Source organism: Tinamus guttatus, unplaced genomic scaffold, assembly GCF_059628265.1.
Source record: "Tinamus guttatus ecotype Peru unplaced genomic scaffold, ASM5962826v1 Tinamus_guttatus_pri_ptg000070l, whole genome shotgun sequence".
In the NCBI taxonomy this organism is placed as follows: Eukaryota; Metazoa; Chordata; class Aves; order Tinamiformes; family Tinamidae; genus Tinamus; species Tinamus guttatus.
In genome coordinates, this window is record NW_028288604.1 from 532,382 (window position 1) to 554,378 (window position 21,997).

Here is a 21,997-nt window from a genome sequence, read left to right on the forward strand (position 1 = left end):
CTTGCAAGAAGCTGCTTACCAGGCTAAAAGCACTGTCATCAAAGAGCCCTAAAAGCACTGTCATCAAAGAGCCCTTCCCACAGGAAGATAGTGCTTGCTTAGGTGTCTGATGACCTTGCTCCTATCTGATCAAGTGTCTGATCTCCCCACTTTTATGTGGGATCAAATACTTACAGAATCATAATGTGAAGTGAGTAGCTTGGATAAGGAGGGTGTTGTGAAAGACCATGGGCAGCAGACGCAAGGGACAGTCTGAGTACACCACAAGTCCCACATTTTCCACCCCTGAGACATGGCTTCCAGTGTTTTCCCAGCCCATCCTATGCTGTTTCTGACACACTCGCCCAAACCAGACTTAAAAATGCCTGCTCCAGGGATGAGGCAGCTCTGTGGAGTTTGGGTAGGATTGTGCGTTACGGGCCAAAGGCAATATTTGCATGCACGTAAATTCTGCTTCCTTTTGTTTTTTGTAGTGTCTCTATGTTTGCCCAGACCTGTGGTGGACTACAGAAATGCTGTGGCTAGGTTCTGACTGGTAAGGAAAGACGGCAAGAACAAATAGGCACCAGCAGGCCAAGCGGTGTTAGGTGCACACACGCACACGAGCCTGGTTGTCCAGCAGAGAGTGACTGGCCGGAGTCATCTCTGTTTCTGCCACAGCTGACTTCCTAGTGGATTTGGGCCAACGAGTAATGCTGGCATTGCTATTTGTCTAGCAATTTCAGAGCAGGGCTACTGGATCAGGACACAAGTGGTGTGACTCAAATTAGGACAGGTGTTTTCTTTCCACCTGTGGTCTGTTTAAGCTCTTATAAGCTCAGTGGAAAGCCACTCACTCCAGGGAGTGAATTCTGAAGAACAATCTAGTCGATCACTTATGATTCAAGCAACATGAGAGCCCCAAAACATCCAGGACTATTCTGGGTACCTCCTTGTAGCCAGGACAGCCACAAGAGGCTGGCAGATATGATGCAGGTCCTACAGGAGATCCTTTCTGTAGGGGGACCTAGAGGCTACACAGCACCAAACTGCACCAGCACCTTTGTGTAGGTAATGAGTCCCATCCAGCGTGTCTGTTTTAGGGTGGCTGGATCACTCTTTGAGATGTAGTGACGGTCCTGACTAGATTTCTGTTGGCCACACTGAGAGCTTAGACACAGCAGAACATGGCTGGGCACCTCTATGCACCTACCTGCGGACACCTCAGTGTAGGTGTCCTGGCTCTGAGCTGAACCCCAGCCAAGTTGGCTGCACAAGCCGATGAAGTGGAGGGGGGGAACATATCCAAAGGGAATGCAAGAAAGAGGTGAGGAAGTGCAACACTGGTTTTTGCCACCATAACTCATCCCATAAGGGATTCCTCCGGGAAGGGATAGGCAGTGCACTGCAGAGTTGTCCAAAGAAATAAGAGGATACCACAGAGCAATCTAAAGTCAAGTCACATAAGGGTGCAGAGGGACAGCAGCTCATAACTTTGCAGAAGGAAATACGGGTCCATTCACTTTCCAGCCCTCCGAGGAAACAAACAGACCAAATGAGTTCAGATTCCACCCCGCGGACTTTGGGTAACCAGGAGACCAGGGCATGACATCAGCCAGCGGAAAAGAGGCAGCAACTTGCACGGCCTCTGTAACGCTCTAAGAAACCGTCACTTCTGTTTTTAAGGAAGAAAAGGACCAAGCCATTCAGCCGCTGCTTGCAATGCGAGGTTGTCTAATCGTTGTGAAGAAATATACAGGAATAACAGTACTTCTTCAAAAGCTACTCTTCAAAATTGCCTTTCTTTGAATAGTTTGGTGACTTCGTAGCGTCTTTGTCTCCCCACTGTGGTTACATGACTCGAAAGAGCAGGTGGGCCGCCAGTGGGTTTCATGTACCAACATGGTAAGTGCTCTGCGCCCCCATGGACTTGTTAGCTTAGGGCATTGGCAGGGTTAGGGTTTTTTTGTTTGCCTTTTTTTTTTTTTTTTTGCAGGTTTTCCTTGCTTTCTGCCTCATCACACACTTGCCAAACCACAGCCATATGTGTCACAGTTAACTACGGAAACAAAGTCCTGAAAGCAAATCACCCATCTATTGAAAATACACTTAAAAAGGTATAGTTAAAGCTACCCGTGACGTAGTTCCACTCCGCATTTGAGGCAGAAATAGCACTATTTATTTTAAGCTTTGTTTGAGAGGAGGCAAGAGAAAGCCTGGGTGGGACCTTTAAAACAAACACCTTTAAGTGGGGGCTCAGAAATCGCTCCGGGCCGCACACTGAGTATACACCAAGCCTTCCTGCTGGCGCTGGAGTTTGCCCTGCCACCCCTGTCCGAGCTCACAGCCACCACCACCAGCTCGGCCACAAACCGCCCCACGGCCGGTGCTGGGCCGGGTGGCCGTGGCGGGCGCTGCCCCGGGGCGCGCGTGGGGCGCGGTGGGTGCTCCCGGCCCCAGCGCGGGGGGGCTCGTGGCCGCGGCGGCTCCGGCCACGCGGGGCGGGCGCGGGCGCCGCCTCAGGCGCGGGTCGCCCGCCCTGAGGCGGCCGCGGGGCGGCTCGCGGGGCGGCGCGCGGCTCCCCGCCCCGGCGGGCGCGGGCGCGGGCGCGGGCGCGGGCGCTGCCGCTCGTGCGCGGCGCGGGGCGGCATGGCCGGGCGGCCGTGGCCGTGGCTGTGGCTGTGCGCGGCGGCGGCGCAGTGCGCGGCCGCGCCGCTGCGCCTGGCCGTGCTGCACACCAACGACGTGCACGCGCGCGTCGAGGCGCGGGGCTGCGCGGGCGCGGGCGGCTGCTTCGGCGGCGCGGCGCGGCGGGCGGCGCGCGTGGCGGCGGCGCGCGGCGCGCTCCGGCACGTGCTGCTGCTGGACGCCGGCGACCAGTACCAGGGCACCGTGTGGTTCTCCCGCTTCAAGGGCCGCGAGGCCGCCCACTTCATGAACCTGCTGCGCTACGACGCCATGGTACCGCGGGGCTTCCCCGGGCGCGCGCGGGGGGAGGTTGCTTTGCCTCGGTTCGGCTTTTTATTCTCACGATGGTGTCCCGTCCCCCCGCAGCTGGGTGATGCAGGGACCTGTACGCGAGAGGACTAGGGGCTGGTGCTGCAGCTCTGCGCCCGCAGCGCGGGGAGCCGGACGGCGCCTCTGAAGGGAGCGCTCCGAGCGCTGCCCGGGCTGCCTCTGCCCTCGCTCTGCTGCGCTGCTGAGTGCGGAGGGGAAGGGGGAGGATCGGGGCTCAGCGGGCTTAGAGCTCCTGCCTCTGCTCTCCAGGGGAACAAGGACAGGCTCAAGTAATATATATGTTAAAAAACCGCAGTGCTTATTTCGCTTGTATGCAGCACCAGGGAAGGGATTAAAGGTGTGTTTGAGACTGGCTGCGTAGCTACTCTTCAGTTGACAGCCTGAGTGGCACAGCTGACAGCTTGTTCTGATCATCTCACGTCCTCGCTCTTCATCTGTCTGTTTTGCTCTAGAAAAGGCTGCGGTTTCCTTTTCCAGCTAAAAATGCCTTCCCCTGGTTCTCCCCCCATCCCAAAACCGCTTCGGGAGGGAAGGTGCCGGTTGCCCGTGGCATCTTCCTAGGCTGAGCGCTCTGCGCGGCAGCCCCGTGGCAGATGCTGCTCGCTGTTTGCAAGCCCCAAAGGACAGCTTCCTCACCCCAACCTTCACGAGGATCTTCCTCGTGGTGACGATGGGCAGCAGGGTGTGCGGCCAGGGTTTGTCCTTACGGAGTGCTGGGGGCAGGACGGCTCCCCAGCGCAGATACAGCGCAAGGGGGATTTTTCCTGCCTGCCTTCCCCAAGCTTGCTGCTGGCTGCCCGCTCTCATCCTCCCCTTTGCCCATTTGACGGGTCCCTGAGCAAGCCAGGAGCTCCATACACTTTGTGATCATATCGCAAGAAAAAACTCTTCTAAACAAAATTAACAGGGTCAAACTGGTGGAGGGAGGTAAGTGCCGTACCGGAGAAGGGCGAGCTAGTGTTTCGTTAAGCAGATTTGGGAAGCCTCACGCATACAGAAAGGGGTGAGGATTGCTGAGCTGGTTAGAAGTAGGTAATAGCATAGTATTGCAAACAACATGAAGACAGGAAAAGCTGTGAAAGCCATAAAGCTGTTGCAGGACAGGTGCAGGAGGGCCATGGGAGGATTTAGAGCAGCCTGGCAGTGTTATCGGGTACTTATTCCACAAGTGGGACAAATTTCCCTTTCAGGTTTGTCCTTGTCTCATTTGTGCCCTTCATCATCTCATACCTTATATATGGCAAGGTATCAGCCTCCAAATCTTCTTGCCAGCACCATTGCTTTTGAGTGTGATTAGCACCAAATTCCACGTCAAGTGCCACAAAGGCAGTAATTGGAGTGATGTCAGAAGCTCTATTTTTTACTGCTAAGTTGCATCTTTGTGTTAAATTATATCTTTTTTTTTTTAATATATATATTTCAGCCTTGTATCTTATGAAAGTGAGGATTCATGTGGTCACATGCCACGTGACTGTGTGTTTCTTTTTATTCCTCCTTGTGAAGTTCACTAATACTAGCCAATAGGTACAAATTTGCTGAAGGGGTATATGCAAAGTCCCTAAAATCTTTATGCGTAGGGGTGGTTTGGCAGGTCCACACCATCGTCCTCAGAGAAAGAGCTGTATCAAAATATGACTGTATTTTTAGGCACCAGTGATTTCTCATGCTTTAGAGACTTTATAACCACTTGTACCATGGGAAAAGTTTTGTTAAAATTTGTCTCTTAATGGACATGAAATGATCCAAACACAAGCGACAAAGCCAAGAGAAACAAAGTTTCTCACGTGGGTTTATTTTATATTTTTTATCGCAACCAGCTAATGGCACTTAATTTAAATTCTTACTTTATTTGCAACCACTTATTTCGGACTTTAATTGCATACTTAGCATAACAGAAGGCATCAGCCAAAGGGGACGACTTGTTATGACTTTGCGAAGCTCTCTCCATCTCCGGCTGTCTCTTTGGGACATCACTTGATGTCAAAATGAGCTTCCTTAGAGCTTGATTCCTTTTCTGCTCTTTCTTTTACAGTAGATTAGACTGCAGTTAGAATACAGTGAAAATCGGAAAAGAGTTAGATTGCATCCTGTCATGCAAAATCAGGATTTTCTTAAAGGCAGCCATGACTTTCTTTGTGAAGAGTGCTGCAGCACCATGAGAACACTTGGGTTCCTTCACTCGCGCTTTCCATGCGGTCCCAGCAGTGCCAGTGGGAGCACCTGGTTGCAGACAAAGCTGCTGCTCCAGATCTTTGCGCTGGGCTGTGCTGGAAGCCGGGGTCACTGTCCCCCACCTGTAAGAAAGATGCTGCCAATCCGGTGATCAAACACATCACGGCCCTCTGCTTATAGGAGCTCTTCCGTCTTTCCTGTCTCGGAACATGATCAGAACTGATATTGCCTGTTTGGGGAATAAAAATTGGAATAAAGACATAGGGGCTGTTCAGCTAAATAAAGCAGAGAGGTATGTGGGTCTTTTTAGACCATGGGTACAGCTTTCTCCTCTTGATGCTGAGGGTGAAATTGTAGGTGCACTCCTGCCTGGCAGAGCTGGCCCATTGACTTCAGGATCCTTTTCACGCACAGTTCCAGGCACCTGCAGACTTGTTACATTATGTTCCAGGTTACACCACTAGGCTGTTTCCAAAAATACATTTTTCTTTCTCTTTCCTAATACTTAAAGGCGTTACAGGGTTCTTCTATACTTTAAACTCCAGCATAGCGGTCCTCTATGGGGATTTCACTGATAACTGCCAAATTGGGGAGCATGGGGTAAATCAGGCTGAGCATGGCAAAGGGTGCGGAGAAGAAAACTAAATCATCCTTTTTCAAGGATGCCTTTTTGTTGTTTTCCAACCTAGGACAACTAAATATTCTCCTCTCGTTAGTATTGCCTTGCTAATGCTAAGTCCCGCTCTCTAAATAATATACAAATACAAATACTTGTTTAGGTAAGTTTTCAGCTTTGATTTTTCATATCTCTTGGTATGTGAGAGAGTATGAAGAGCAAATAGTTAAGCCTCGAAACAAAACAAGACAAACAAACAACGAATAATTCTGTGCTTGTGTGACACAGGAATGCTCTGTCTTAGCAAGGTAGGATGGTCCTGCCTAGAGCACGGACCTTCTGTTCTCAAGCCTGTCTTTTATGTCATGTATGAGAGTGTTTATACTCATTTGAGGTAAGGTCTTATGGTTTCCTCTTGTTTTTCACAGGCTTTGGGGAACCATGAGTTTGATGAAGGTGTGAGTGGATTGTTGGATCCTCTGCTTAAAAATGTTAATTTTACCATCCTGAGTGCAAACATTAAGGCAAAAACTCCATTAGGAAATGAAATGATGAAGTATGTTCATCCTTTTAAAATAGTACATTTTGACTCGGAACCGGTAGGAATTGTTGGCTATACTACAAAGGAAACTTCTTTTCTGTCAAATCCAGGTATGCTTTTTAATATATAAGTTTATTACATCCTTTATTACTATTTTGTTATTATCCTACCTGTTTGAATCCAAAGATGATGAATGCTTTTAGTTGGGAAGTTTATAATGCAGATTTATTCAGCCTGATTTTGAACGGGTGAATGCCCTGTTACATTAAAGACCTTTTCATACTAAGTAATTCAGATCACTGAATTACGTAAAGTCTGTGAAGTCTGTGGAGAGTGGGAAGCTTTTCTTTTTGCTTTACTTTTTTACTGAAATTCATATTCTTTTATATGTTATTTATCCATTTGAATGAGTTAGGTTGAAATGCAGCTTGTCTCTAGAGTGAAATGTGTTTAAACTAAGATATTGCCAAGTGCATTGAAAACTTGCTCTTGGATATCTTTTAGTAAAAACAAGGAGAGCTTCATGTGCACTTTTGAAACAGAGGTTGCCCAAGATGTTTTTGGTTTCTCAAACATTTACAGAAATTCGACTGCAGAAGGAACACCCATTCTGCTTCTACCACAATTGCTTCATTCATGAATAAAATTAGAACTGATGAACTTCTCCGTGGCTGACTATTAAGTTATTCCAAATTTTTTTAAATTGAACCGTCTACTAGAATGAGAAGCACATTGTGAGTCACTATGTGCTCAGCATTCACTCTTCCTCTGACTTGATGCGACTCTTTCCTGGATTTTGCAGGAGATCCCCAAAAGGACCTGGGAAGGCCTAAGCTTTTTTTTTTTTTTTTTTTTTTTTTAATTTTCCACACTGAAAAAGGACTTCACATTATTAATTTTTTGTCTGTTGGTCAGTAAAAAGGAAGTAATGTATAGATTGCCTGAGAAAATATTTTTTAAGAAACATAATACAAAACTTCCTTCTGTGACATAATTTAGACATACTACATGGACATGAAACCTGGAAGTGGGCATCTGAGGTTAGAGTAAACTTCTGTATCTGACTCTTATTCTATAGTGCTGTGTTTTGGGAGTCTAATTTCTTTTTCCTCAATGAATAAGAAAAATTGATGTATCTTTTGTGTAGGCAGCAGGGCAATAGATTGTTACCTGTGCTTGAGGCCGTGCAGGCAGATACCATGCAACACCAAGCTGAGTTTGAAAGGTGGGCACAGAGCCACTATTGTTCCTCACTAAGTAGAAATAAAGTTGTTCTTCCAAAATGTGCTGTTGCAGTAAGGTCATCAAATTAACTTTCTTGCAAATAAGGAAGCCTAAAAGTGTTAGAATGGTCCTCTGAGGCATTTAAATGCAAAGCATTTCTAGGAACAGCTAAGCATTATGCTCAGTGTCTCACTATGCAGAGAAAGAGAAAGCTGCCAGAGCCCTGGATGCAGCAAAGAGGTCCTAGGCTAAAAATACCCCAGGATGTAACTGAGCATTTGCAGAAGCAACAGGTGTAAACATGTAGGGCAAGTTCTATCAGCTGCCATTTCTAGGGGTAAGAATTTCTATAACTTTCCACTTCAGCTCAGTGTGCAGAGCATTTGGAAGTTTTGAAAATATGAATTCAGAACATAGTAATTTAACTTGGTGAATATATATCACTGGTGACCTCGCAGTCTTTCAGAATGGTAAAATTAACCCCCAACTCAATTCCTTAATTCAGTGAATAAGATGTAAGGTGAAATTCACTTCAGCACCTTGCTATCCCCACAGACCTCTTCGAAGTCGTGTTTTTTTTGTTTTGCTTTGTTTTACTTTGTTTTTCTCCCTGGACTATTCAGTAACTACTCTGGCATGCCATACCCCTTAGGGACATTTTACAGGCTTGGACAGAAAGCTTGAAAATGCTGGGACAGGTGAATTCCTACACCAGTGGTTTTCACAGAAGAAATCAACTTGCATAAAATTTCTATCATTAGGTATTAATAGCTCCAACACAATTATGAAATTATAGCTTGTACATGTTATAGTCTGCTTAAAACAGCTCTCAAAAAAATGGAACAAATCATAAAAACTCCTTAAAACTCAGTGGTTTCGTTGGTAAGGAACAATAAATCCCTGCAGCTGGGCTGTTAGTGCTACCCTTGGAAACAGCAGAGATGAGGGGCACCGTTATCACAGTGACAGATTGCAGATAATGGGCAGTTTTTCTAAAGGACGTTGAATGCCACCACTTCAGTTGAATGCAGAGTTATTTTTTTCCACATTTCCTGCTAGAGTTGTTCATACCTTGATATATGGCAGAGTTGTCCGTGCACCTACTTGGCACAGACAGCCCCAAGACCATCTCTCTCACATTTGAGGGGTAGTGACCGATTTCCTTTAGTTCTGAATTCATGTTCTAAGCCTCACAAAGCAGTTCATCTCTGTCCTGAGAGATACTACTGTGAGGGAAACCCAAACTGCTTGCTGTGCAACCCTACAGGCAGCAAAATGTTTACTAAAAACAATTTGTCCAACTTTATGCAATGAAATTTTAAATGCCACTTGTTTTGGTTAGCTTGCATAATGTTTTTAATATGCAGCCAGTTCTTTGTTTCTTGTTCAATTACAGCACATTTTGTATTCTACTTTGAGGTAGCTGAAGCGCTTTCCCAAACTAAAAAGAAAAGACGATGAAGCATCAGTTTAATACATTGAAAGAGGAGTTCCAGAGCAGTGGATAACATTTATATAGGAACTCCTTAAATTCAATGTCTTTGAAAAATGGGCACCCGAGTACTAAGCCATATGCAGCAATGTTTTTGTTACGTTTCTCAGACAGATGTGAATTTTGGAATTGCTCTTTCAGTCCCCCGCTCTGTAAGTTTGCCGCAAAGCTTGGCAAAGGGCTGCCCGTTTCAAAGCGGGTCCTGAGGCTGTGTGAGGACATGGCACCAAGAGGGCGAGGAGGAGAGATGAGAGCGCCAAGGCTGGAATCTCTCCTCGAGGGCGAGGTGGGTGGCGGGTTCAGCGCACGCTTGTTCCGACACGTCTGGTACAGAGAGTCCCTGTGGCAGGAGCGGAGCTGCCCCGGGTGCGGTGGCCGCAGGTTTATGTAACCCTCCGTTATCTCCCCGTGTTTCAGTGAAGGAGTTTCCTCCTCCTTTCCTGAGACACTTGTGCATTGGGTTAGGAATTGGCTTGGCTCCTCTCTCTGTTATAAATTAATGTAAATCTTTTGACCGAAAGGCACATTAGAAAACTGACACATTGAAAACTTTCACATTGTGAAAGGCACATTGCAAAACTCTGCAGGAAAGAGAAGAAGTAGGTAGAAGGGAAATTGGTAGAAAGGTTATTTTGGAGGTTTTAAATGGAAAATATAGGATTACAGTTTGACCTGTTCTTTAACTCCACATTAAATCTTTGTCAAAAAAACCCGCCTCTTGCATAGCAAGGCCTTTTGTGCACCATGAAGGTTCTGTGACCAGGATGAAGGTATTTGTTTATCCTGTGTTCTTGTAACTCTTTGTCATGTTAAAATAATTTCAGCAGGCACATAAACATTTCAGATGATTGCGAGTTTCCCAACATTGTGTTCGGGAAGGGTTTCTCCTTTCCAGACTTCCCGTTTTTTACGTGCTCGTTTTGGGGCAATATCTCAATTGCCCACTGTGCTGTCACTTGGCATTACTGATAGTGGTTCAGATTAGGTGAGATAATCTTGCATTAAAAGGCAATTCAGACTTTAGTGCAGGACTTTCAAGAAGCTGCTGTTTAAAGCCTCAGAAGACAAAACCCAAGTGGGAGGAGAAAATGAGATATCTCAAAGAAATAAAAATGGAGAAAGAAAAAAACCCCAAATGTTTATACCCAAACACTCACTGACATTTTATTTTCCTCTCTAGCTGAAGAATATCAGGGAAAAAAAAAAGTGATCCTACAGTTGATATCGTTCGATTTTTTGTTTCCACAGAATTTGTTGAGTATAGAGAAGTATATACAGTTCAGTGCCAAAATGTTTAGTTTTTTTCAGTCTAAACACATAAGTACTCCTGAAAGACAGGAAAATATCACATTGGGTCAGTTTGAACTGCTTCCCACTAAGGACATTTGAAAATCAGTGACATTCAAAATTCCATTAGCTATACAAGATAATACCTGATATCATCTAGTATTTGTTGGAAAAACTAGTAATTAAGTAATTTAACTTAAAACAGTAATTAAGATACAGAATAAGTAAATAAGGTCTTACGCTGTTTTTGTTTGTTTTCTAGGGCATGATGTAATCTTTGAAGATGAAGTTGAAGCAGTGCAACTTCAAGTGAATAAACTTACTGCTATGGGAATTAACAAAATAATTGCACTAGGGCATTCCGGTTTTGCTGTGGACAAAACCATCGCTCAGAAAGTGAAAGGAGTGGACGTTGTAATCGGAGGACACACAAACACGTTTCTCTATACAGGTATTTTACTTCTTACTGAAATGCTGCTGCTAAAGGAAAGCTGGAACTGAAAGTTTCTTTTTCAACTTGGAGGACTTTCACAAATACAGTTTACTCATGCTTAAGCCAGGCCAGATTCATAATTGGTACCTATTGGTAACTTCAGTGGAATACACTGACTTAAATCGTTTTGTGAGCAACAGTTGCCCTAACTCACTGAAATGTTCCCTAGTGCTGTAGATGTTCAGGCACAAAGATAACTTTAGCAGTAATTTGTCAGTATTATTATGGTTCATTTTTCAAGCTTACAGATTTACCAGAGTAAAGAAAATGTTTACCCTCATTTTCTCTCTATTTTCTAGCTCCTCTTATTCTCTGCTTTTATTCTTCTTTCCTTTAGAGAGACACTACTCTCACCTAATCCTGTTCCAGCATCAAGAGATGGATGTTATGCAATATTACAAACATTTCCTTTCTTCGGCAGCACTGCTATTTTAGGCAGAGCCTGTCATCAGCGCTCACTCGTTCTGCAGGGCTGCTGCCTTCCCTTGTGCCAGCGTGTAAGGACACAAGTAAGGGAAAAGCATTTGTTTGCTTTTGCCACGTTAAATTTAGCAGAAACTCCGTTAGCTGATCCAAATATAACAGGAGCTTTCTGTAATTTTCAGCAAATTTACACTCACAGCTGCACCACCAGGTAGCCTAGGAATTTAAAAGGTTTTTGTCCGTTTCGTCCTCTCCTCTTCTTGCTGCTTCCTCACTTTTCCATGTTTTTGTCTCATGTTTACTATTGAACTTATCTATCTCCTCCAGGCTCTCACCTTTTCCTATCCTGCTTGTTACAGAGAAATAATCACACCCTACAAGCTGTGTGTTGAACAGTTAGAATATCTCATGGATCTGTCCTTAAGGAAGAGCTTTGAATCATAGAATCATTATGGTTGGAAAAGACCTTCAAGATCATCAAGATTTAGGACTTAACCTACAAGTTAGTGAGTGCAGATCATTCAGCACTGGGGTGGACAGATGGGAACACACCAATAGGTTGACAGCTGAGTAGTTTTTACACTGGGAAAGAAAGATCACTAGAAGAAAATCCCTGAGGCAGATGCACCAAATATTTGTATCCACTGCTTTAGATAAGAATACTCTTTGACCAAATGTGGTCTGAGTCTATAAAGTTTTATGGCAAATATCAGGAAGCACTTGTTGATCCCTCCAGAAGCACTGCGAGCACATCTGTGAATTCCATCCTGAGTCAGAAGAAAGCTCTAGGTCAAATGGCACAAAGTACCCACATGTGTTAGAAGTTAGGGGTGGGGTTAAGCTGTGGAGCACCATCTTATTTGGAGCACCTGAGTGTATGGGCCTATGTGCTTTGGGCTTTTAAACCCTTGGGAGAACAATTGAGCTCAGTCTAAGTGGATGTGTCCTGTGTGGTCAGCTCTCCCACCATCTGCTGTGGGAGATGATGGGGGGTGCCCATGGGTACTTCTATGGAGCTGTCTTAATATCAAGGCCTTGGGCTGGAACTAGTCCAGTCATCTCCTGAGATACCTGCCATTCTCCAGTGTATCTACAGATTGTGGCAGATGGTGACTTGGCTGTGTGCAAGTGGGTTTGTAACTTGATTCTGTTGGTATGGACAGTTTTAGGTTAAATTACTCTATTTTCTGTATTTCATCAGTAAGGATGTTCTGGGTATGTAATGTGCTAGCTAGAATAGAATGAGAAACTAGGGAAGTGTTACTCTTTCTTTAGCTACCCAATCTTAATTTACATGGTTGTGATGAACAGGATCTTGCACTTTAATTGTGTGTTTGAATTCTACAATCTTCTAGGGATAGGATGCACTGAAAAAACTTCTTTCAGAGGGACCATATCTATCTTACGGAATAATGTTGTAGTGATAATTTATCCTGGGAAAAAAAATCCATTATCAGGACATTATCTCTTTAGAAAACAGGAAATTAGTCATGTACTGTCTGAGCACTTGGCCATGTGCTGATAATATAAACTGAAAGACAGAAAACATGACTTTCTCCCATTAATGTCCTGTGCAGTCAAGGACTACACTAGTGTGAGCGATCAAAATCAATTCCTTCTGCAGTCTCAAAAACTTCAAAGCCATTTTTGCGTTTACCAGCCTGAAGAGTCCTCATCAGCTGCAGGGTTTCCTCAGATCTTCCCCAGTGAGCGTCAGGCAGTGAGGGGCCTTCGCACTGCCGAGAAACCGGCTCTGCCCGTGAGGCTGGGGGTGGGAAACGAGTCCTCTGGTGAGTTTGGTTCAGCTTGGAATTTGTTACCAACATCTTTGCTGGCGCAGAAGAGGGTTAGAGATTACTACAGATCACGCTGGAGTTCTAGGAGAACATTTATCATGGCTAATATCCCTGGATTAAATGTTCTATAAACAAGGAAAGCAGTTGTTCTGTGAGCAGTGGCGCTGAAGAAACCTGCTTTCCTTTGGTTTCCTTTCCCACACTTTTCCGTAGGGTGTTGGTGTCTTGGTTTTGGGAGCAGAGGATGGCGCACGGATGGGAAGCGCTTCGGGGAGCGGACTGAACAGCGGCCCTCGGCGGGGCTCTGCAGGGGGACACGTTGTGGTGCGGCCCCAGTCTCTAGTTATGGGTGTCCCTTAGACCTGCCCTTGAAAAGCAGAAAAGAAACAACTTCGATCCTCGCTGTATGGTGTATAAGTGCCGGTGGAAATAGCAAGGCTGTTATTTATATCCGAGCTGTGCATTAGCTGGGATAGACAGTGTCGTGGAGGAGCTGGAGAGCAGGCAGGCAGCTGGGGACGAGCCCCCTGGGCCCTGCTCCTCCCGGCAGCTTCCCAGATCCAGCAGGAGCTGAGCTGGCTGGGCTCCCTTTCCTCTGCACATCCCTTGCTTTCATAGATGTGTTTGCAACTCCTATACCTAATCAGTCTTAAAACTTTGCAGTTTCCTGAGTGTTTGGCATCCATGACTGCCTCAATCTAACACTAATGAAGTTTGTTTTTGCAGGGGGGTTTGCAGCCTGTCTGCATCTGTGGTGTGAAATGGCATCACTTGCAAATGTTTTGCGCTAAGATGGGTGTAGTAAACACTGAGTTGGGTGTACATGCAGATTACAGAATTTGCTTGTAGGGATTCCTATTATGTATCATTAATAAAAGTAGTTTAGAGTTTTCATATGAAGAAGTCCTGTGTGTGTTTTACCAACATCCTCTGATAGAGAATACCACAGTGTGAAGGCCCAACAGTCAGCTTCAGAGGCTCATTGGTATGCATGGCTTGAAGTTTCAATTAGAATAACTAGAATGAGAAGCCGCTTTGTTGCTCTTGTGATGTGATGGCAGGGAGAAGTTTCAAGCTCACAGCTTGAAAAACACCATGGGGGTTATTACAACTCAAGTCCCGAAAACAGCAACCTCTTATGCACTAACGTAAGGGGGCAATCAAATGAGCTTGTTGGCTACCGCGCTCGTTAGCGCGTTGGTTTTGCCCCCATGGATCTCTTTAAGGAGGAGCAGTGTTCTGGTGTCATTCTGGTGTCGTTCTGGTGGCCCCTCTGACTGACGTGCTTGTCTCGCGCAGGCCGCCCGCCCTCCACCGAGCAGCCCGCCGGCCCCTACCCCTTCATGGTGCAGGCCGATGACGGCAGGAGGGTGCCCGTCGTGCAGGCCTACGCCTACGGGAAGTACCTCGGCTTCCTAAACCTCGCGTTTGACGAGAAGGGAGATGTCGTCGAAGCAGAGGGGAACCCCATCCTGCTGGACAGCAGCGTGCCCGAAGGTGAGTGAGACGGAAATCTGGAGTGGCCCACAGGGCCCCGATGCACTGAGGCGTTTGGGTGTCGACTGTGCCGTGTTGCAGAAGGATTCAGCTTTCTTCTTGAGCTTGCACTTCTCTCTGCTTCAGGGTGCATTTCAGTTGTACCCATTTTCCTCTGTTTCTCTTTCTGAACAGTGAAACACAGAGTCCTTTGTGTCTGCACAATCTAAGTGTATATTTTTTTTTCCTATTTAAAATCACTGGTAGCTCAGGTAATACCTTTCTATTTAGCAAGGTTTATTTGAAGCAGACCTGTAATTTTGGTTTAAACGATTTTAAGGACTACCTTCCCCTGTTGTGCCAGAGGCTGCACTGCTCAGAACAGAGTTCAGGGCAACCGTGTTGGGAAACCTGGGGTGTCTCACAAATTCTGGAATACTCAGACTGTGCAAATGGCATGCACGTTTCTTGTTTTAACCTCTGGAACATTTAAGGATCTGGAAGTAGGAGAATGTTTCTGTTACTATGTATATTAAAAAATCTTGAATAGAAACTCCCATCTGTTAAGGGAAGTGCTAGAAACCCCATGAAACTTTTCGAACCTTGAAGAGCAGGTTTTCCCTGAGCTTTGTATGCGCTCAGGTATCATTAGTACAACATGGGTACATCATGCTCATTTTACGTATCTCTAATTGGTAGATGAGCACGTTAAAGAAGAAGTGGAAAAATGGAGGAAAAACCTGGGAAATTATTCCGAAGAGATTGGAAAAACTAGCGTTTACCTGAACGGCACAAGCCAGGCCTGCCGCTTCCAGGAGTGCAACATGGGCAACCTGCTCTGCGACGCCGCGGTGAGAAGCTGCCGCCACGGGTGGCAGTTGTACCTGAGCACTACCCTAGAGCCACCACCAAAACTGCATCCCAGGCTCTGAACTGTCCGTGTGTTGGTGGGAAGGGAGACCATGATGGACTTTGTAGGATTTTATGGAGTGGTGTGTTCTTTGCGTGTATCATCCCACTGAGAGCTGCTGTTTGCTGCCGGGTCTGCAGTGTGCTGTGGCTGCAGGCCTGGCAGACCCTGAGCTGGTGGAACAGCCCATTTCTCAGGGAAGAGGAGAGTTCAGGTTCTTCCTGCCTGCTCTGCTGCCAGTGATCTGCTCACAGCACTAGCCCTGTGCTCAATCATTGCTCCCTGGGCTCTGCTGTGACCTTCTGTAACTCATTAACGTAGGGGAAAAAATGCAGTTTTCTGTGGTTTACTGACGTGATTTGGCCCACAGAAGAATCTAAGCGGTGCCAGTTTAAGCAAAGGAGGGAGAAAGAGCCCACAGCAAAGAGTAAGACTCCTTCTGCCACCTTCAGAGCGCTGCCTGCAGCCCGGTCAGGGCCTGACCTACAGGCGACCATCTGTCCCATCCCAGACCTGTCCCTGCCCCATGGAAATGCTCCGTGAACCCCCTCTCCCATCCCAGACCTGTCCCTGCCCCATGGAAATGCTCCATGAACCCCCTCTCCCATCCCAGACCTGTCCCTGCCCCATGGAAATGCTCCGTGCCGGGACCAGGACTGCCCCCCGTGCCCTGCTCCCTCTCAGCCTAGTGGGACAGGTCAGCGCAGATGGCCCCGATGCCACCAGAGCTGCGTGATGTCCGGAGCACCCTCTGCAAGAGGGAGCTTGCACTTTTCTGACCGCAAACTGCGGTTAAAGTAGTTTTACAGTTAAAAAGGCGGTTTTGATTGTTTTGCTCTTCCTTGATGGCACTGTTTCTTTTGGGAAAGTCCGAGGAACAAATAGTTCACTAATGCAACTGTTTTCAGAAAAGGCAATTACTAGAAATAGCCAGCAGCATTGCCACAAAACCAGGTTCCAATTAGTAGTCATGAGTTATTGTTCAGAAATTTGCTGAAAAATGTTTTTGCCGTAATTACTTTTACCGTAGCTGTTAAGATAATCTTTAGTTCAGGGATAATTTCCAAGTTAGATTAAGATCCATACAGATCTACTGAAATTCAGTATCTTGTTTTTTCCTTTGTTCTAGACTTGGTTATACATTTATTGAAAAACATGCTCAAATACTGCAACACTTTTAAGCTTAAAGAAATTTGTTTTTTATATTTCAGAAGTTAGTGGATTTTTCTTTTTTTTTTTTTTTTTTCTTGGGAGGTCAAATTCTACTGAAGTGAAGTAAATGTCTGTAGGTACAGGTTCTATGTCTGCTCTTCTGGGTGCCTCTACTTTCCGGAGTGTTAGGGTGCCATGGACTTCAGTGTTCAGAGTTGTCCTGGGAAGTCTGGAGGTTTCAGCTAAGACTGCAAACAAGCAAACAAAAACTAATAATTCATTGATTAATTATGAGTTATGAACAAATGGATCTGTCCTCAAGGAGTAGCTTTGAAGCTGGAACTACAGGATTTAGGCACCGAGAGGTCAGTGATCCACAGACCAAAGGACCCTCCATCCCAGTGTCTTGTCTCCAGGAGTGGCCGTGGGGGATGTTGAGGAAGGAGCACACACATAGGAAGGGGTGCTGCACATGTTCCCATCTCCCCTCAGCTCCAGCTCGGAGGCTTCCCAAGCTGGAAACAGCATCTTGATAATTCCAGGTCTCCGCTGGGAAGTCACAAACTGCCCCCGTCTCCCTCTTGCCCTTTTGGCTCTCCAGTGCCCTGTGGCCAGGTGTCCCACCACTGAGCAGCACGTCATGCCCAGACCTTGCTCTTCTCCTTGCAGCCTTCCTCCCGTTCTCACTGCTGAGGAGCAGTTCCTGCACCTCAACCCTTGGTCCCTACCCACCTTCCTCACACCACTCATTGCTTTTGTAGGTCTCAAACATTCTCCTTCCATTGTATCTTAGACCACCCTGGTCACCCTGCTCTGAACCTTCCGGCTTCATATCATTCTTGAGATGAGGGAATGCCCTGGGTCTAATCCAGCCTCCACATCCCCTTCCTGATTTTACAGATTTCTGTCACATCCTTCCTGTTGTTGTCTCTTTGTGAGACTGAAGTGTTTTAATTGCAGTCATCCCTGTATGGAAGCTGGGCCATCCCTTCCATTATCCAGATCTGCTTTCTCTGAACCTTTTCCTGTTCTACTGAAGTATTTTTGAGAATGAAAACACAGGGATTTACTTAGCTGCATAATGATGGTTTCCATTTTGTCACTACTCCTTAGGCAAATTAGACTTTCAGGTCTGATCTTTTGTGGCTGTTTTAATGTTCCTTTGCTCTTCTACATCTTTGTTGTTTCCTCAGAGCATTCCAAAGTTTGAAGACGAGTCTCAAAGAAGCTGAAAATCTTAATTCCCTGCAGTGCAGAGCGGGAGCTCGGTTGGTTTGTGCACTCACCTAAGGCTGTAATGTATGCCAGTCTATAAGGTCCTCTGCACCTCCTGATTCCCCACATATGCTCAGATCATTGGTGCTCGTCACAGTGGTTTTAATTAAAAGGTCATCTTTCCTGCCTGGTAATGTCACATGTGCAGGGTACGGGAGGCTTCTAGAGTTCATCACAAAAAAAAAAGGCAAATATTTTTCTTGTCAAGTTTTTCAAAAAAGAAGTGAAATACTTTTTAATATGTTTTGGCTTATTTTTTATAACTCACTTTTTCACAACAGTGTTGCAGTTAACATCAATGACTATGTTAAACCCTTCCATCCTGGGAAGTCTCAGATAGGGTAAATTTCCAGAGCCTAGACCAAGTGAGGATTAAAATCCGTTTTTTGTTGTTGTTTTTTGTTTTGGTAGCTTTATGAGAACGTGAAACGTCCCGCTGGGAAGGAGTGGAACCACGTTTCCATGTGCATCCTGAACGCGGGCGGGATACGCTCAGCCATCGATGAACAGAGCACTAATGGTTTGTAAAACTGCCAGCTCAGTCACAGCTTTATCAATCAGGGGCAAAATGCAGTTATCTGGGAAGCCTCAACTCGGTTTTGGTGGGATTTACGCAGCAGCTGGGAGCTGTTCCCGACTCTCTCAGTTGTTCCCCCATCGTTAGTGTACAGCTGCACACACCGAGGTGCGCAGCACTGCTCGGATTCTTTGTACACGCTGTACCTACAAAAACATGGTAGGTTTGGGATGATCTTCCTCCTTCTGTGCTCCCTCGGGTTTAAGAAGTATAGCGCATGTTCTTACCTCTTACTCTAAGGTATGTTGCTAAGGTGGTTAGAAGCCTTCTGAGGTCTATCATAACGTAAGTGAATTCTGGGTTTTCTGAATGCTATGGTTTGTAATCAGATAAACAAGGTCTGAAAGCAACCACTTTGTTTCACTTCAGCTAAGCCTTTTCTGGGGGTTCCATAAGTCAAATTTAAGCCACTGGAAAAGTTATCTGATTTATCAAGAATGTGTTTTTTCTTGGTTGTGGATTAGTGGTTGCTAATTTTTTTTAGTTGAGTTATTTGAATAGCAATGCAAACAGTTACATGAAACTCAAATTCACTGAGCATGTGAGGTTGGATGATAAAACACAAGTGCTTTGATTGAGACAGTATAAGTGACCCTAATCTTTACCAGCTCTCATTTTCTCGCATTGCATTTTGCCATGTTCCTTGTCAAATAACCCACTGTGAAATGATCTTAAAATAATATATATATATATACACATATATATATATATATACATAATTTATAAAAAAGAACAAATCTCACTCCCCCAGGTAGCATCACGATGGAAGATCTGCTGTCCGTCTTGCCCTTCGGAGGCCGTTTTGATCTGGTGAGGTTAAAAGGCTCCACTCTGAAAGAAGCTTTTGAGCACGGTGTGCGCAGGCACGGGAGGGGAACCGGAGAGCTGCTGCAGGTCGGGGGTAGGTTCCCTTCCTTCCCCTTCGCTTTCCCAGCACAACCATCCACAGCCAACAGCCCTTCCAAGGCAGCGCTTGGCCTTGCTGGTATGTACACGCGGAAAGTCACGTTAGGAGCAGCAGCATGAAAAACCTTCCATGACTGAGGCCAAGGCCTTTCCCCGCTCCGTGTGTGTCCCCTGGTGACAAGGTCACTGTCCCTGGAGATGGGGAACCCGCCACGAGCCAAGGACAGAACCCAAGTCTGACCCACTTGGCGAGTGCCCTCAGTAGCCAGTTACCATGTTCTGAGGTATCACCGCGATAAAATAAGCACAGTTAACAGAAAAGAGGGGATGAGAAGAAAGTAGATGCCCTGGAAGGGGATCAGGAGAGAAGATTTAGAGGCAGGGATTGGGGTCGGAAGGGCCTTAGTGCTGTTTCTGGAATAGCTCCAGGGCTCGCTGACCTCAGGTCCTCGAGCTCCCTGGGTTTTGAGGGAGCAGGGGTCACGAGGGGAAGCGTGCAAACGTGAACGCTGCTGTGGTGGCAGAACCCACGGTATTCAGCCTGGGCTTAGCTTTGCTCTTCTATTTATTTATTCATTTTTAAGAACACTAGTTGTTGTCCGTAGTAGCTGCTAGGTGAGGGTGACTGGCTTTATTAAAAGAGATCATTTCAACTTACAAAATAACAGAAAAAGCACAAGGTGAGAGGACAGAAATAAGGAAGATTGTTTCTGTCGTCATCTGCCATGTCCTGATTCAAGCAATGACCAGAGGTCTCTTCCTGCGGAGCAGTAGCAAGGGACTAGCTGATGAGATAAACAACCGAGTACTCCAGCAATTCATGCTGATTCATGGGTTTTTTGGATAAAAGTTGGGGAAGGATCCGGCATTAAGTGTGATCACTCAGAAAAATAAAACTTTGCAGTCACAGAAACTAATGTAAAGACACAGTCAGCATAGAGGTTGCTTCTAGCCCTAAGCATTCACGAGGCTCTGCTATAAAGTGGCACCGAAACGTGTGTTTTCGCAGGCATCCACGTGGTCTACGACCTCTCCAAAGCCCCAGGGAGCAGAGTTGTTAGCATAGACGTGCTCTGTACGACCTGCAGAGTCCCAGCCTACGTCCCCCTGCAAATGGATCAGATTTACAATGTGACTCTGCCCTCCTATTTGCTGTTTGGTGGAGATGGCTACCACATGCTTAAAGACAAGAATCTGGGATACAGCAAAGGTGAGTGTGGGCACCCGCAGCACAGCGGAGGGGCAATCCCTGACAGACCTTTAGGCAGCGCTAGCCCTGGGCTTTCTTTTTAGCCAACAGATTAAATTCGCTGCTTTTCTGAAGAAGTCTCTGACTGCCTGGGACTATGAGTTTTGCTTTTGTTTCCATAGGATGTTTCAACTTAAAGTTGATTTTTCACAAGTGGAACTGATGTTTTTGAATTTGGTTCTGAAAGAGTGTATAGGTAAATCTTCTAAGGTTTCTTGGTGGCAGGCTGGGGAGCAGTCTAGCTTGGACTAAAATTCTATTTATGCAGAAATAAATTTGCATAGAAAGAAATAATTGGGAATAATGGTGAATAACTTGAAGACGGGTAGATTTTTTCTATGAGAGAAGTGCAAAACTAAAATCACTGAAGTGGGATGGAGGTAGATTGTAAATTTGAATCAGAGAAGGCCAAGGTGGCTGGATGGAGGTGCCTCATGGTCCTTAAGAGTTACACAGCTAGACACTATTTGGCAGAACAGGCATGTGGCAGAACATGCCTAGAAATTCCTCCTAAAAAGCAAGTGATAACTTTTTCTAGCTCTATAGCATTCCATTAAAAATCAGGGTTAAAAGGGTTCTTCCGGCTGGGAGGCCATCTCGCTCTATCAGAATCTCATGGGAAATTACTATTTTAACAGAGAAACACAGAACCAAAAGCCTGATTATGCAAAGATAACAAAGAGGTTTGTTTGTTTGTTTGTTTTTAGCAAAACACAAGTTGCTACCAACAATTCTGGCCACAAACCACCACAGCAGTTTATCCACACACAAAACAGCTCCGTGCACTGGCACACACTGGCCTGATGCAGGGGACCAGAACAGCAAAGGGTGGCAAAAGCAGCTGTCACTTAGAGACTTGGGCTCAAACTGCAACAATTTGAAGACAGTAGAATTTGCTGTAGGACATGGTTGCTACAGAAAATACTGTAACTTGTTTGTTTGCTTGTTTGTTTGTTTAGGTGAACCTGATATTGACGTTGTTTCCCGTTACCTTGAAAGAATGAAAAGAGTTTATCCAGCACTTGAAGGTCGAATAAAATTTTCTGGTGGAAGTCTTATCCAAGGAAGCCTTACTCTGATTGCCATCTTGTTCACTGTAACGTCTTGCACATTTAATTTTTGCTTGTGATATATACATATATATATATATATTTTCCTTTGGAGAAAGGGCAGGACAGGAGAGAGTGCTGAAGAAGGAAACTTATCTTTTCTTACACATTACAATAAACAAGAACTTGAGTTTCTACATATAATTGTCCCAAGCAATTGTCCCTAATCAGGTAAAGCCCTTGAAGCACTTGGTGCAAAATGAGGGAGCAGAATTTATGACTTCTCAGTGTTTGTTTGCAGCTGCTCTTTGAGACTTGCAGAATCCATTACACACTAATTCTCTTTTGGGAACTTCATCACT

The 21,997-nt window shown here is 45.6% G+C and overlaps 1 protein-coding gene across 1 annotated transcript; it reads left to right on the forward strand.

Moving 5' to 3' along the window:
- Positions 1-2,628: 2,628 nt before the first annotated feature.
- NT5E (5'-nucleotidase ecto) lies at positions 2,629-21,724 on the forward strand. The gene is made up of 9 exons (XM_010218850.2): positions 2,629-2,940; positions 6,214-6,436; positions 10,592-10,780; positions 14,341-14,538; positions 15,217-15,368; positions 18,266-18,374; positions 19,183-19,332; positions 20,347-20,547; positions 21,546-21,724. Exons 1-9 carry the CDS (start codon positions 2,629-2,631, stop codon positions 21,713-21,715), a joined length of 1,704 nt encoding a protein of 567 aa, XP_010217152.2. The 3' UTR covers positions 21,716-21,724.
- The last annotated feature ends 273 nt before the right edge of the window (positions 21,725-21,997 follow it).